The sequence below is a fragment of the Cryptomeria japonica genome, chromosome 8, assembly GCF_030272615.1.
Source record: "Cryptomeria japonica chromosome 8, Sugi_1.0, whole genome shotgun sequence".
NCBI lineage: Eukaryota > Viridiplantae > Streptophyta > Pinopsida > Cupressales > Cupressaceae > Cryptomeria > Cryptomeria japonica.
Window position 1 is genome coordinate 490,702,326 of NC_081412.1, and position 17,605 is coordinate 490,719,930.

General features: G+C 37.3%; 1 protein-coding gene across 1 annotated transcript in view; it reads right to left on the reverse strand.

Moving 5' to 3' along the window:
- Nucleotides 1–997: 997 nt before the first annotated feature.
- The window catches only part of LOC131060055 (style cell-cycle inhibitor 1-B), a 69,055-nt gene continuing 52,447 nt past the window's right edge, over nucleotides 998–17,605 (reverse strand). The window contains exons 7-8 of the mRNA XM_057993154.2: nucleotides 1,862–1,933; nucleotides 998–1,775 (exon numbers count right to left, since the gene is read on the reverse strand). Coding sequence (XP_057849137.2) covers nucleotides 1,728–1,775; nucleotides 1,862–1,933 — 120 coding nt within the window. The 3' untranslated portion in view covers nucleotides 998–1,727. The remainder of the gene's footprint in view (nucleotides 1,776–1,861; nucleotides 1,934–17,605) is intronic.

The window sequence follows — 17,605 nt, forward strand, 5'->3', positions numbered from 1 at the left end:
CGTATAAATTGATTGTCATTAAATATTTAGAAACATTTCCCTTCGGTGGATAGCAGTGGTTGGAGATCAAAACTAGGTTTTGAATCAACAAAACAACCTTAGGTCCGCGCTCAGCAGGTGTATGTTTGGGCACAACATTGTTACGCTAAAACCTTCCCACAAATTATATGTTTTTGTAATTGGACTATAATTAATCTGACTGACATGGATCCGCAATCAGATTGGATGCCAGCATTATAGATCACATGCTAATAGCAGAATTTTTCGGTCAAATCATGGAAACATAAGCGTAGAGGAATTTTTTGGCCAAATCAAGGAGGTGCAAGAGCCACATGGAGCATAGTACATATTTGAGATCAAAGAGATCTGAGATCAAGGGTATTTTTGTACTAGTGGCTAGTCTCACACATGTTGATATTAAGCCCTTGATATTTTACATTACAGAGATATCACAATCCAAAAAACTAAATCTATGTAGTTAGTATTTTAATCTTTAATAAGAATCAACTCATTTTTGTGTTATGTACATTTGAATTATCTGTGTTGATATCTAAAGATTTATTAGCATGAGTTTAATTATATGTATATTGTTAAAATCAAATTTATGACGGCTGAAAAGGCGAAAACAAATGTGATGTCTTGCCAGTTTTGAGTTAAATTTAAGCCTGAATCCATTCATATCATCTTGTCGACTCTGGGTCTGCATCAGGGTCTTTGAGCTGCATGTTTTTGACAAATTAATTATTATAATATCAACTCTTTATACATATGAAGAAATCTGAAATGTGTGAAACTGAACGAATGCCTCTTCATAGAATTGAGGTTCCTGCAAGCTACTACTGAATCTAATTTCCACACTGTAGCATAGTGACGTAAATTTGGATGCACCTGAAAAAAATTACAAGAAGCACTTCACTTAATGATTTGTATTGGAAACATGCACATTATTTAAATGAAGGGAAATGTACATGTGAGGAGAGAATTTTCTTACACGAAATGCAAAATTATGCACCAAGGCTACCTAAAACATAGATATATGCCTACATATAGCAAGTCAAGCACAATGCAATCGAAAATTATTGCTTTTTCTAGATATTTCTTGGTAAGCGGTTTGCTGCTTTTAGTCCAGAAATATGCCTATGTATCTTGCTAGCAGTTTGCTCCTTTCAGTCCACCATAAGTGCTTATAATCTGATGCTGTTTAACAGTTTCTCCCTCAGAGCTGAGGGTTTCCTTGAACCTTTATCCCATTACTTGGCAGTAATTCTGTGATAGGATGGCAACATCCTTTTCATTGAGAATAACACCAAATAAGAGTCTAAATATGGTGCAAGAAACCCATTAAGTATTGATCCAATAGTAGCAGTGCTTCTTTTCCAATATATTTATGATAGTACCCAGATGAGATCTCTGGTTTTCTTTTTAAATTCAATGAATCAAAGGAGGCAGAAAACAATGCCGAGAACACCAAATATCCTTGAACTCTAATGAGGGAACCTGTTCTACCTAGGTTGTGGATGACATTGATTTTTGACTTACAAACAGAAGATTCAAAAACAGATCCTGAGAGCACTATTGAAAAACAATTCACACTTCCATGAAAAATAATGACAGATCACTAAATCAATGCTTCACAAGCTTGTACAATGAACTGCTAAAGCATCAATCTTGAAGCAATTTAACATCTGGCATGTCCTAGGAGTGCAAACAAAAGCCATAGAATGCATTCAAGCAGGTGCATCTGGATCTAGCCTCTTTTGAATTGCAGCAGCAGCCTGGAATCAGAAATGAAATAATATATGATGAATACCCATGTTATAAACTCAAATAAATAAAGCAATATTACTAGACAATACCATACCTCATAATTACCCAACCTGTACTGATAGTTCATCTCTTCCCGAAGTTGAGCCTGTTCTTTCATTGCTTTTGCCTAGAGAATAGAAAGCAATTCCAAGTTATCCAGAACTGTCAGGAATCTGAAGGTTTACACCAAGCCCAACACATCTTGTTTTTTTCACGCAAATTTTGAATAGATGAAATCAGAAAACCAATAACAGTTTCTACATTAGACTTTGAAATGAAAATTTCAGGGCTGCACCAGATTATTTGTGCTGGAAAAAAAATGTTCATGGATCATTCAAAGGCCATACATAGAAAATTATTTTCAAATGCAATATAGCCAAATAATAGACAAAAGTGTCTTTAACAAAATTACAGGAATATGTCATTTAGTAGTTAGTGATTACAAAAAAACCTAGACTACTGATTATCCAGGTACTTATGTTTATATCCTTAAAAGAGGGATTCGAGTAAAAACATTGCTAATTTTATGAAAGACCAAACTAGTATATATTAAACTGTTCACATTAGTGGACAAGGAAGTTTTTGTAGTAGTAGACTACAGACTTCCTGGTAGTTCTGACTGGGCAGAAATAATTAATAAATGCACCTTATCTATAGATTTAAGTTGTGATGGGCTGAATATCCTCCTTTGAATCTCCTGAACCTGGTTGTTAAAAGTTTTTGAAACTGTGGACTTAGACTAGAATTTGCATTGGTTGGAATCAATATTTGCTTTAATGAAAAAAGCCCCAGAAGTTGGAGTCGTTGGATTTTGAGAAATGAAGTCTCTTAAAAAGAGCTAACAGGGTGAGATCTAATTCTTGTTCAGCCATTGCAAACTTTGTTTTGGCTGAAAAATGATTTCTTGCAGGCATCATCTTGCAGCTTTAACCAAGACATCTTGATCTTCTGAAGTAAAATTTGTTTTGTTTTATTAACTTCACAAACCTTACACAAATCTGAGCATATGTTCAGAATTTCTTGTTCATGTTTATAGTTGTAGACTTTAGCATTATTCTCTCTGAGTGTAAAGACGGGTATCTAAGTTAGGAGCCATATACTGTCTATGCTGCTCAGAAGACATTTTAAGTTCATTCATAATGGAATTCTCGGCAGTTGAATCCTTATGACTAGGGCTGAGTATGGATGATAAATTGGTGATAATCATAAGTTTGCAAGTAATTTAGGGATTACTGAAGTGAGATTTAAATTTGAGAATATTGCAGGCAGGCTTCTGTGCATATATCTAACAAACAGAGTAGAGATTACAGATTGGGTATATTGGTTCTGGCCTATGTTGCCAGTTCAGGTTAGTCAATACAGCTGGGTTTAGCCAAAATACATCTACCTATATTCTCATAACTTGCAACAAAAAAATACATTGAACAGAAAAGACAACTAAAAATCAAATCAATACAAAATTACAATCGATAATCTTAAAAATGCTCTCCATCAAGGATATCAATGTCATCACTTGGTTCATTTGAACCACAAGCAGCCCAAACGCCACTCCCAGTATCTGCACCATGCAAGTTGTATGTAGGAGCCTCCTTGTTCTCTAAAGAAACTCTAGAAAACCATGCAACATGTGAGTGTTTCAATTCACATTTTCGATGCAACATGGAACAGAAGATGTAGAATAGAACTATTCCTCAAATTAGAAGAGAAAGCTCACTGAAACCAAAAAAAAGCTAAAACTCTGATCTAAACAATATGTGCTATCTATAATCTGTAAAAGTATCCATTCTAAGCTGTTTCAGGCATAGAAAACAAAAGTAAAGGTGTCTGTAACTATTCAGTACAAACAAATTTAACAAAAAATCTTTTTGTTTTCAGGCCAAAGAAAAAGGTTAACACACTTCTAATCATGATTTGTGATATGATTTGACAAGTTAACCCTACAACAACTACCATGCATATGCTTTTCAGCTAAAGGTGGAGACTAAACAGTGCAAGTACACATAAAGCTAGGATTGGTTTAAACAACAAAAAGTCTCGAGAAATCAGAAGCAGGGACTGGGATACAAAACTACTAGACACACTTCACTGCAAATTGTAATACAAAGCCTGCAAATATTGCTAAAAGCACTCCAATTTACATATCTACACCTACAATAGCAATTGTGAACTAAACATAGTAAAGCTATAACAACCAACTTAACAACTACTGCAATATAAAGTTTCCAGTAGCTATCGAGTGATATTTAACTCCTAGAAGTACAATAACACATAAGAACACAGAATGTTTCAATAGCAATTTGAGCAACAAATAGGCAAATAGCATTAAGTTTTCCAAAGCATTGCATAAAAAATAAAAAAATAAAAGCTAACACAAACTTCTACACTAAGAATAGTTTGCCAGAGCTTATTACACAATTCTATCCATATAAATCTGTAGACAGACTTCTGATAAGGATAGTTATCATCTTATAATAGACATTCTAGAAGATCATCTAAAATGCCTGATCCATAAATAGTTGCTATAAATAGACTTCTCAAAACATGCTTGTCTCTTGGAAAATAATAACTAAAAATAGTTTGAGCTGAAAAAAGGACAAATTTGACTGTTGGTTCCTTTCAAGGATTCAAATGACACCTTCCTTTGCTCTATCCATGGCAACCCCTCTAAATAAGTTTTAAAACTCTTATGTTCTTAACAATTCAACAATCTTGGTGACTTGAATATGAATTCACTTGTTTTCTATTGATTTTGTAAATGCAACTTTGAATGCTCTGGAACCCTAGAGTTCACAAAAATAATTCTCTTAAAACACACCAATACAGCAATGTTATGTATGTTAATCTCTTGCCTTGAACCAACTAAAACCCTCTAAAATAGTAACAAAACCCTAATTATAGTTTGAAAATAATTGCCACAATGCTAGATTTGTCCTAATTGAAACCCTAGCAACTTGGAAGAATACCATTGGTTGTATGCTTGATAACAAAGATCAACAGACCCTAGGAATCCTTGAATACCATAAAAATCCATGCCATACAGTAAATACCCTTGAACTATTTTGGCTTTGCAACTCGGATGACACTCGTATCTAGGGTTTGTGCCTTGTTGAAGTCTCCCAAGTCAGGCTGTGGAGGAGGGCATAAAACCTCCACGAGCCGCCTCTCCCTCTCTTGATTTTTCCTTGCTATTAATGTTGACTCTTGTTGGTTTTCTTGCCCTTCAGTTTGTGCAAAAGGGTTGTTTAATGCGCCTAAATGGATGGGGATCCAACCGTTGAGGCATTTAATTTGGATGAACATGCCTTTTATTTAGAGGCCACCACTGCGAGTGGCACTAAACCATTTAAGGCGGCACTCATAGAATCTCCACTTTCAAACCCTAACTCGGCACAATTTGAGGCAACAGTCTCGACTCTGTCTAAAGGTAATGGCAACACAAGAGGAGGAGGTAAGCATAATACCCCTTCTCTATCTAGCCTTTCCATTGTTCCTAATTCGGATATGATTAATGCTTTGAATAATGAAAAATCTAGACTAAAGAATATAGTTGTGTTTCTTGCGATAGTGGATACTGCTAAATGCCCAACCCACAAATATTTGGATGAATGGCTCAAAAATATTTGAATTAAAAAACTAGGTTTGCAGTAGTTGAGAAGCAATATTGGTCCATTGGAAAATGTACATTTAGGGCCCTTAAATGGTTGCCCGAGGTTGTTAGCGATGAAATCCTAGCCCTCTCGTGCCCTGGGTGGATCCTTATCAAAAACTTTCCCTCACTATTGTGGAATTTTATTCCCCAAAATGCTAGAGTCCATTGGGAAAGTACTCTGGGCAGATAACACTCACTCCCTGGTTCCCCACATGGATGTTAGGATTTTAATATCTATCAACCCAGGAAAAGACCTACCAAGGTTTTTTGAAATTAATATTGACAAAGATCCCATGGTCTGTGTCATTGAAATTCTAGGCAGGATTAATGCTTGCTTCCTCTGTAAACGAGAAGGGCGCATTCGAAGAAATTGCCCTATTTTAGCGAAACGCAAGCCCCTTGCTAATTCTAATGGCACTTCCAGTGACCACCTAGTGCAACCTAATGGTGAACTTGCCATCCATCTTTAGGCTCTACCCAATCGTGCAGAGGATGCACAAGGCCCTATTTTGGAGCACCTCAAATCTCTTAGACAGGTGGTGAAGGTTGCGGTTAACACTCAGCTTGCTAGTCTTCTCGTTCTCGATGAGAATACTAAATTTGGGAATCGTAATGCCAATCCCCTTTCTCATTCGGCCATAGCCGTGTTGTTATTCCGAATTAGGGATCCCAAGGTTAATAATTTCGATCAATTTGTGTATCCCAGGACACATAAGGTCAGGAGGAATAACGCACAACAGCTTGCCCTAGAAAAGCTTAAGAATTCTAGGGTTTCCATAATGGAGGGGACTCACTATTCTAATGAACCCTCCCCTATTGGCCCTACCTTTGTTCCAATGGACAATGATTCTCAAATTTTGCCACTCATGGCTAGTTCGGTTAAGGAAGATAATCATTCTCTCGTCAAGTCTATAGTTAGGGGTATCAAGGAAAGGAGACGCTCTAGTATGAAGCTAAGTGAAGAGGTTAGCCTGGTTAACCCCACAAGGGGATTGAACTCCCTGAAACTCTCTAACAATTTCGACATTCTTGCAGAGCCTCATAATGAGGAGCCCCTAGACGGCGAGATTGATAGGTCCTTCCCCCTCCATGGTGATAATCAAACTACCCCCTCCCCTCAACTTGTTGCTATTGCATCTCCAACCATCGATAACCAGAACTTGTTTCTTTTTTTTTTATGTTATTACTATGGACCCGCTTACAAGGAATAAGGCCTCTAATGATGCCCATGACTTAGCCATAGTCTCGTATGACAAGTCCAAAATGAGCCTCTATGATGATCCAACTAAACCTCAACCTTTAGAATCAGACCTGGAGACAAGATCCTTGTCCAATGATTTGATCACTAAAGAGGAGCAAAGCCTAGGTCATAATCAAATTATGGAGTCCAAAACTAAAGATTATGATATTTTGATCCCTGCTAGAAATGGTCTTTTTACTAAAGTTAAATGGAAGAGGGGAAGACCTAAGGGAAAACAAACCCCCCTTCCTAAGTGCTTTGACAGCTTTAAAGCTGCTAAGGACATAATTTCTTAAGGTTTCTCATGGAATTGAACTGCATTTCTTGGAACATTAAAGGACTTGAATCCCCAAATAGAAAATATGTGGTCAAGAGGTTTCTTAACCAACATAAAAATGTTGACATTATGCTTCTTCAGGAGGTAAAAGCCACTAGTTTCACTCTAGAGGTGAATCTTAGGTACATCTGGAAAGATGCAATCCAATTCTCCACCAAACATAACAGAGGTAAAGTGGGTGTTGTCATTCTGATTGGAGTCAAATGGGGCAACAAAGTCTTGGATAGTGGTTCCTCCCCATGCAACAGGGCAGTGTGGATAATTTTGAACCTTCGTGATACCAAGGTTGGTATTTGTTCCCTTTGTGCTTTCAATGACTACAGAGAAAGAATAGATCTTTGGAAATGGTTGTGTACCCTTCCGGATATTCCTTGGCTTGTTAGGGGAGACTTTAACATGGTTGAGCAACCAGAGGATAAGCTAGGAGGCCTGAACATGGAATGGAAGAGTGGGGAGAAGCTATATTGGGCCAGTATGAAGGATAAACTCAGACTTTTTGATCCCCTTGAAGGAATGAAGAAGGATTATGGTTTACATGGTGTAACTTCCAACAAGGGAGGAGGAGAATTTACTGTGGACTAGACAGGTTCTATGCTAATAAAGATTTTTTCTCCTTCGAGCAAGAGGATGACAGAACCACTATCAAAGTTTGTCCTTTCACCCTCTCAGATCATCATCCAATCTCAGCTCAAATTACTTTGAATTTCAATACTGCCCCTCTTATGAAGAGGAGAACTTTATCCTCAACACTTGCCTACTGAATGATCAAGATGTTAGGAGTGCCATCTATATGATCCTCAACTTTATCCTCAACTTTATTTTCAAAGGTTGTGATCCAAAGTTTGTGAGGCTGCAGCAGCCTGAGGTGTCTTTATGTTTTTTTCTGCTATGTACGATAGCTTCTGATGATGTGATCTGATTAGTATATGGCAGCCATAAGTAATTTGCTACTCAGAAGCAAATAATATAAAATAGTAGCAACAATTCTTCTCTAAAAATGTTGAAAATTCAACAATAATAATTAAAATTACAGTGTAGCAACCCACCCTAATTTTTTTTAATTTTCAATACAGAAATGCATACATAATGCCTCCACACTTTTTGATCACCCAGATCCCCGAGTGAGCAAGGTGAGAGCATATAGTGCTTTGCCCACAACCCTATCTATGATCTGTGCAAAAAGATGAATGGCAGCAAGCCAACCAGAATACACAAGCAACTGAGCCAACCTAACCATCACCTCTTTAGCGGGCTATGTGAATGCGATCCAAGCCACTTGCAGAATGTCTAAGTTTGAGTCAGACCAAAATAGTTCATAATGCCAGCTTGTTTGATGCCAAAACAGATTGTATGATAATGCTCTGATAATTGGCAGTAAATCAATCAAAACTAAAATATGACATGCATGCAAATCATAACCCTGCGACAATATTACCATCTGAAGTTTACAAGTATTTAAGAAATGCATTACAATATGACAAAGATAAGAAACTGCAGTAATCAACAGTAATATCAGGTCTGATCATAAATAAACACTGCTGCAACACAATGAATTATTTCATAAAACTATATAATGAAGGAATTTAAGCTCACAATGGTCAATGGAACTCTGCAATGCTGGACAAAGATGAATATATGCTGATCAAAACACTGTTGTGATAAAAAATCAGACTGATACACTAGTGAAAACACACTAGAAACACCACCCACACAACTGTAGCCACTACCTGGATACACACCAATACAACAAAACTGAAATACTACTGAAACCATTCTTATTTCTCCTTAGAATCAATGTAGTTCAGACTAATAAACATAATATACTGTTGTAATTCTGAAACAAAGATTATTGTTGCTGTTACAACAAGTACAACCCACAAAAACCTCAAACATTCTCCTAGAACATGTTAAAAGGTTTAACAAAATTGCACTAGTAACATTTAGCAATAAAAAATTCCTAAAAATATATCAAATATTTCCATGTTACCAAACATACAAAGAGAACTCAACTTGCAACACCAATGTGATCTCAAGGTGAAATCACCACATCTATGCAGGAGGGATTTCATCCCTGAAACTGGTATTCCAAGAGAGTTTTCATCCAAGAAATATGAACTCAATTTCTTGCTTAGAGCAAATGAAAATAAAAAATAACTCAATAATTCTTCTTTTCAAGACCCAACCTCCTTTTATAATCTTTTCAGAGTTATTTTAGGAAAAAGCATTTATTGCTTTTTTGCTACATTTTTTAAAAAGTTTGTTTTCCGCTTTTTCAAAAAGTTCTTTTTGTTTTTTAAAAAACGATTTTGTCTCTTTTACCAAAAAAGTAGTTTTTTATTTTTGTTGCTTTTTTTTTTTTTAAAGTACTTTTCTTTTTATTGTTTTTTTTGAAAAAGCATTTTCCCTTAGTAAAATAAGATAAAGTGTCACTATGACCACTTTTCATCACCTTGAGCCTAGCAACACTTTATCTACACACTTAAAGGACCTTTCTAATAATAAAAATAATTAGCTTATGGGAAAACTTTGGAAAATAAACTAATGGCTAAAAAATTAAATTATTAATTGCTCATGTGCAAGAAGTGGACATTAAACAAAAGATGTCGATTTCACAAACCCACACAATTTGCTTGCACATATGAATTGACCAATTGCAATCACTAAGCCCAGATGCAATCCTTGCGTAGAATTGCCTCAAATGGAGATAAGTGTTTTCATCCCCAAATCCACTATGGAAAACCAAGACAATTTTCATCCTCTGAATCTCCAACAGCAAGGGTTTTCAGCATTGAATGCTCCAAACTCCAAATTGAAATGATCAACATCACTGATTTGATGTGAACCTTGATCTCCCTTTTATATGTGCCTACTTTGGGGCCTCTATTTTATTTAATGTTTCTTTTCCCTCTAAGTATTTGTTGTGACGTTTTCACACATCGCCCCATTGCAAATGGGGACCCCCTTCTTTTTAGGCCCTGCCGGTCTTTTGGCTTTGTTTTTTGGGTCTTTTTGCAACAGTCTCTGCAATCTCTCTGCTTTGCAAGTGTTTGGGGGTCATATTGATTAAGTCTGCTTTTCGTTTGAGCGAGTTTGGTGAAGTCTAGGGCATGTTTTGTCCTCTTTCTAGGGTTTTGCCTTTTGTCCTCGATTTTAGTGGTTCTTGTTAGGGTTTCGGGAAAACTAAGCATACGAATGGAATCAGGACCCTTCAAGGGACCTCCCAGTGAAATTTGAGCCCAAACGAAGAAACTTTCTATTTTTAGAAAGTCCCTATTTTTTAGGGATCTTTCCGAGTCCCAGAATGTCGCCATTTTGCCAAAAATCAAACTTACTATTTTTAGTAATTTCTATTTTTAGTAAATTTCTATTTTTAGTAAGTCATCCGGCGTCCTGTCTTGGGCTCTAACTCTGACATTTTGGAAAGTTTCTATTTTGGGAAAATCTATTTATGGCAGGATCAGGCTAGCAGATAGCGGAGAATCAACATGCACAATCACTTCTAAATCTAGAAAGTTGAAAGCAGACAGGCAGGGGTCTAAAATGGCTAAATGTGAGAATCATCCCTGAAGTGGAAGGTCAAAATATTCTAAGTCTGGAAGCCATTCACAAGTGCAATTTTCCGCCTCTCCATGGACATAGCAAAAATGCGCCCAGGTTTGGTTTGGGGCGCTGAAACCAAGGATGGATTCACAAGTGCAATTTTCCGCCTCTCCATGGACATGTGCAAAATGCACCCAGGTCTGGTCTGGGGTGCTGAAACCAAGGATGGATTCACAAGTGCAATTTTCTGCCTCTCCATGGACAGAGCAAAAATGCGCCCAGGTCTGGTTTGGGGCACTGAAACCAAGGATGGATTCACAAGTGCAATTTTCCGCCTCTCCATGGACAGAGCAAAAATGTGCCCAGGTCTGGTCTTGGGTGCTGAAACCAAGAATGGATTCACAAGTGCAATTTTCCGCCTCTCCATGAACATGTGCAAAATGCGCCCAGGTCTGGTATGGGGCGTTGAAACCAAGGATGGATTCACAAGTGCAATTTTCCGCCTCTCCATGGACATCTCCAAAATGCACCCAGGTCTGGGCTAGGGCGTTGAATTCAAGAAGGCATTCACAGGAGGGAAATCCATGAATCCTCGGCATGGTGAAAATTTCACCCAAGCTAAAAATTGAAATTTTGCCTGAGGCACGGAATCCAAGGAGTCAAGGAGGAATAAAAAGCAGAATTCCCCTCGGGCAAATTTTCAATTATCCTATTTTTAGACACCAAATCTCGACCAAATGTGGAAAATTTTACAGATTCAGAATCACAGTGAAATTCTTCATCCGATGAACCTGGCTCCTAAATTTTAGGAGGATCCCTAAAAAATAGGGATGTTGAAAAAGAGACATGGACAATTCACAAAGTAATGGAAATTCCTTCCTTCAAGACATAATTCCAGGAAAGGTGAAAAATTGACTAAAATTGACTAAGTGTTGGAAATTCCTTCCGTCATGACAGAGTTCCTGAAAAACATGAAAATTTGGCTAAGTGTTGGAAATTCCTTCCTTCACGACGAAATTCTTGGAAATGTGAAAATTTGGCTAAATTTGGCTAAGTGTTGGAAATTCCTTCCTTCAGGACAGAATTCCAGGAAAGATGAAAATTTGGCTAAGTATTGGAAATTCCTTCCTTCGGGACAAAATTCCAAGCAAGGAAGAAATACACCCAAGGATGAATTGAACATAAAATTTCTAAGGCAAGGAAGGAATCAGGGATGAACTGAACAAGAAATTTCCCCTCCAGGGAAAAATTTGAAAAATCCATTCTCGGGCATCAAATCACATCCAAATTTCAAAAGTTTTACAAATTTGGATTCGTACGAGAATTTTCTCTCTCCTGGACTGCGGAACCCTAATTTGGAAATTTTCCTAAAAAATAGGAAATGTGCAGAATTGATGAAAAACCTTCTCTGAGCAAGGAAAGTTGAAGAGACTTCAAGAAAATTCTTCCTGAATCGAATTTTCCCTCTCCAACAATTCCAGATGTGCAGGAGCGGATATACGACGACGGGGTCCACTTGCATGGCGAGGATCTATTGAACAAGTGGCAATAGAGTGGCGCATTAATTACCAGAATATTTGACCAAATGGCGACCTGGTCATTGCATGTTGAATTTATGGCAGATTCCTTTTGCATGCAGCCGCCGCATGTGGAAATGATGGATCATTTATGACACAGTGGGGTGATTTTTGCATGGATGAATATGCTGCATGTGGAAATGATGGATCATTTATGACATAGTGGGGTGATTTTTGCATGGATGAATATTCAACGCATGTTGGACGAATTTGAAGGAGGTGGTGCATTTAATGCACAATGGATGCTATTTTGGGTACTTTTGAATTAATTGTATATGGGCATGATGGGTTATTAATTGGAGATTCCCACCTTGTTGCATCATGTGTGGAGAATCTTTTGGGCAAACCCTAATTAGGGTTTTGCATGTAGCCAGGGTTTGAAGCCTATATAAGGGGTGACCCCCTCATTTGTAAAAAAGGAGGGAGCTTTGTGTAATATCCCTTGCCCAAACTGACTGATTTTGGCTCAAGGAATATTGTCAAACACTTTGTATGCTGTCTTTCTCTATTCTGATTTTTGTATTTCAGATTGTTTGATACACTTTGAAAGTTGCCAAGAAATTTAGGAAGTTCACCAATGATGTTGACAATACCTCTTACAATGAACTAGTATGCGAGTGCAGTTCTTTTTGGTATTTTCAATGCATATACATGAAAACTAGATATGGAATGCATACCTACAGCCAACTGACATTTCGACAAACAACTGGCATGCAACTATTATGCTGATCATATATGCTATTAAAAGGACATTTCGTCAAACAAATGGTATGCAACATATATCTTCTTTATTGAATTCATTCCTAAGTACAATGCTGCTATGGATTTGCCAAGACTAATTGGCTTACAAAAAGACTACAGCAATGCCAAAACTGATTCAAAGTTATCACTTACAACAGCAAAATTATATGCCTACGATTTCAATACTAGCTACTAATAGTTGCAAGAGGAACCTGATAATAGTGATGCTCGATGATGGAGATGAAAGTTGCAATCGGAATCAAGCACAAATACTGTAGCGCGGCACTGTTCACGTGCACTGTTCACGCGCACTGTTCATGCGCACTGTTCACGCGCACTGTTCACGCGCACTGTTCACGCGCACTGTTCATGCGCACTGTAGCAGCAAGAACAAACTTGCAATCTGCTCTTAAAACCTTGAATAATTTGTTGATAATCTCTCCCAACAAGAATGATATAACTCCATGTGCCAAAGAAGGATGATTCACAACCAATTATAAATGTTCTCCAATAATAAACTTCAAACCCTTGTAGAAAATTTCACCAATTTGCACAAATGAAAGAACTGAAGTATTCTTTCCCACAACTGCAATAATTCAGGTGTTATTTCACACCTTCAAAATTGCTATCAATAGGAAGTTTTCGTTTCCTATGATCAAAGAAGAAAATTGCGAAAGCCCTAGGCTCCACAATAAAAATCAATCAAAATACTATTCATCAACTGGATGCCGAGAATGAACTCTTGCCTTTCCTTTTATTCTTTCCTTAAGAGAGCTCAAACACCTTCCTGGCCAATGTGGGATAAAAGATTTATTCCCACATTAAATTATTCACTTAACGCACTTTATTATATTAAAGTGACTTTATTATTATAAAGTTACTTTAGAACTTTATAATAATATTAAAATATTAAATAAATCACTTAAGTCACTTAAACTTTAATATCTCTTCATGTACTTGTCTGATTGCTAAACCGTCTGAGCCAGGAGTCGACTCTCCCTGTTCTCCATGTGATTGGATGCCTGTCTAAAAATAGAAACCCTGAATAGTGACTTACTATAAATAGTAAGTATGTGGAACTGAGTCTAGAAATAGCTGCAAAGGCCCAATCAAGGTCGACACTGCCAATAAGCTCTGCTCAGGTGTCTATTAATAGGAACCCTGACTCTCCCAAAATAGTAACTTACTATAAATAGTAAGTGTGCCAATCTGAGTCAAAAAAACCTGTGCAAAGGCCAAAACCTGAATCCAGCTGAAGAGTAATGTCTCTAATCACCAAGTAACTCCCACACGAGGCCCTCTATCAATAATTGTTAGCCTACGAGGGTCAAATAATAGGCTAATTCTTACAAACTCTGATGCTCGCAAAATGGGGACATTACACTTTGTATGAAATTGTTGCGATAGGTTTTTGAGAAAATCATAGTGAAACATAGTTCTCTGATGGTGTCCACTTCAATTATTTTTTCAAAGCTTGCATGGTTTCACCTTCCTCGCTTAGATTAGAAATAGTAAAGTGCTTTGATTTCAATGGAGAATGTAATGGTGTCTGATGAATTTCCATGGTTCATACTTTTTGCATCTTGGTGATTGTAAGTTGTAGTGTAAAGTTAGTCTGAGCCCCCCAAATTTGTGTTGAGTTCGATTGTGGATAGTCGTTTGGATTGCACCGTTTTTGGGTATTCAAATGTACTTTCTCGATTTGAAAATCCTCTAGCATCCCCAGAAGATTGCGCCGGTTCTTGTGGGGTTGTAGTTGATCTTGGCGAAGCAGAACTTGGTTTATTTGGAATTTGTCCACCAGAGCACTATTCATTGTTATCACTGCCCTTAGGAGTAGATTTAGATCCTTCTGAACCCTTTCCCCTTTACTTTCAGTTCATTTTAGTCCGTTCGAGGCAGTAGCATCGCAGAATTTCCATATCCGATGATGGAGTTCCAACCACAGCAAAGAAGTGAAAGAACGATGCAAACGTAAGGCCCCTTGGATTACCAGCAATCACATCAGCCAACCGAGTCACGTCCACGCATTGAAGGAACCTTGGAGTCAATTGTTTGAACTTCTTGCAATCTTAGCATGCAATCACACTTTGATCAAGAGAGAGTGAAGTGACCGTTAGGGAACTTTATTCTGTGTTAGACGCGGTCATAAAAAACACATCAACAGTATTCAAAATAATTTTGAATTACATCCAACAATTCCGTTTGAATTACATTTTGAATAAAGTGTTAAATATTTAAGTTTCCTTTTTGAAAATAAAATGATTGAGCCCACTACAAATATTAATACTTCCCTTATTTTATCCCTTAGCCTATGAAAAATTAAAAAGGTTATGGGTCTTCAATTAATTTTTTTTTTCAGAGGACATGACAATCCACCCTTCCCAAAATTGTTTCCCCTCGTGCAATTACAGACCCAAATGCTCAAATCTCTCAATGCCAACATTATACATCATGTTGTAGTGTCGATAGAGCCTAGATCCTATACTTGTCAAGTGAAACAACTATAGCCAAAAACATTCTGGCCACTACGTAAACTCAGATGCTCAAATATCATCATGCCAACATTATGATTCATGATGTACTGACCATAGAATCAAGATCCTATACATATCAAAAGAAACAACTCTTGTCAAAAAGCACTAAAAAGTCTACTACTTTCTTTCTCCATATTTTTATGCACTCATGTAATTTGATCACCTCTTTGAAAAATAATTTGGCTACATAAGGAGAATAACAAAAAAGTGTGCATGATTCACAACTTAAATGCAAATCTTTGGAAGGTTCGTGATGAGATGCATGATTGTACCTTTCTACTTGATTTGATGACAAATGGTGCCCTCTCTCCAATGCTAGAACACACCCTCAAACTCGGACAAGGCCAAGGGTTGACATTTGATCTTTCCACCAAGCTTTTGTTGTGCTTCACCTCCATGAATCCTTTTCATGGTGCCAATTACTTCTTAAATAGAAAAGATATCTCAAACATGTCTCTTCCATTTTTCTTGATGAAATCCTTTACTCAATGGCCATCCAATAGGCACAATATCAACCACTCTATTATGCTTATCCAAAATAGACCAAATATTATCATGATCAAGTGTTTCACCTATAAATGAAGCCATAGTTGTTTCCATTTGATGTGCAGCCCAAGCTATTTGCTCCATTCTCTTATCTAAGATGATTCTTGGAGATCCATCTTCAATGCCTCAAAACACTACCTCTTTTCCCTTGAACTCTCCAATAGAATGCAAACATTGTGTGCCCAACACTATGTCAATCTCTCCTAGACCAATGACATGGAAGTCATCACATATCTTGAGTCTACCCAATGTGGTGACAAGTTGTTGTGTCTTCTTGGTGCAAGGAATGGTGTAGCCGTCTTGTAGCATCTCATCCTCTATGAATTCTCCTTTATAAGTCCATGAGTGGCAAATCTATTTGTAGATTGATTCAAACAACACCATACTATGCTTAGTCAAAGACTCTCAAATATCAAAATGGCATGTATTTTGCATGCCACCTTCCAACATCAAAATTCCCAGTGTCTCTACAGTTGTAACTAACTCAATTAGACCAATAGTCTCTATTTGGCATCATATCTTTGTCTTCAACTGTAGAATTTAACTTCAAGGAGTGGCCCAGGAACTATAAGCGGTGAACCTTCATAACTTTGTTAGAATTCACAACATATTCTAGTTAATTATTCATGAGCTTACTTTTTATCCAAAGGCATAGGATGAGGAATTTAATAAGAATAATGATATTGAACTCAGAGTTTAATTCGACTTTCATAAAACTCTACCATATCTCACATAGACTCCCTAATGGAATTTTGGAATTCCTTGGCTGATTCCTTCTGACTTTGATTAATAGTTTCCTACAAATTCATTTCTTCTCTCGTCTTAATCACTCATGACTTCTTCCTTTCTTTCTAACCTTTGATGGCATCTGAATTCTCTTGCACTAACTTGCATCAAATCTGCATCCAACAAGATTAGCTCTTCCCATGTAGGCTAGCAAGATCACTACTCTAATACTGCTATAATTTCCAAATCTAGAATTTTTGGAAATAAATAATGTTTTCAAATTTTTCTGATATTTCTGAACCAAAAAAAAATGGAATTGCAACTAGAAAGTGGAAACAAATAACTCCAAACACTAAACAACTTTTCAAACAACCTTTATAAATAGTGTTGACATTTCATGCCCCCTATATTGTCCATCAATTATAACTAATCTGAGAAACCATAATGGGTCTATCTTGCTCAAATTTACCCTCGGTGGTTGTATTTCATAATGATGGTATATTGTCCCTCATGTAGTCCTTGAACTTACTCAGAGAGTAGTCTTTCATCACCCCTGCCCTAAAGAGGGACCAAGCCTTCTGCATCTTTACCTTCTTCCCCTGTGCTTCCAAGTCGAAATAGCCGAGCATACATTCTGAGGCAGGAACCGTTTCCATCGAGTCCAAACTCCCCATCACTCCCTCATAGATATCCTCCCTGACCATTCTCCTCACCATCCTGATCGCTGTTGAAGGATTGCCCAACACCTGCACTATTGGGTCGAAAAGGTTCTCCATGACAACTCCATCATGTACATGGCCATTGCTCCAATAGTATACTCCCAGAATTTGTATCACAGATTCAACTTCTTTGTCATTCGCCTTATTGAGAAGGCGGCTCACCTGCTCATTTGGCGAGTCTGAAAGC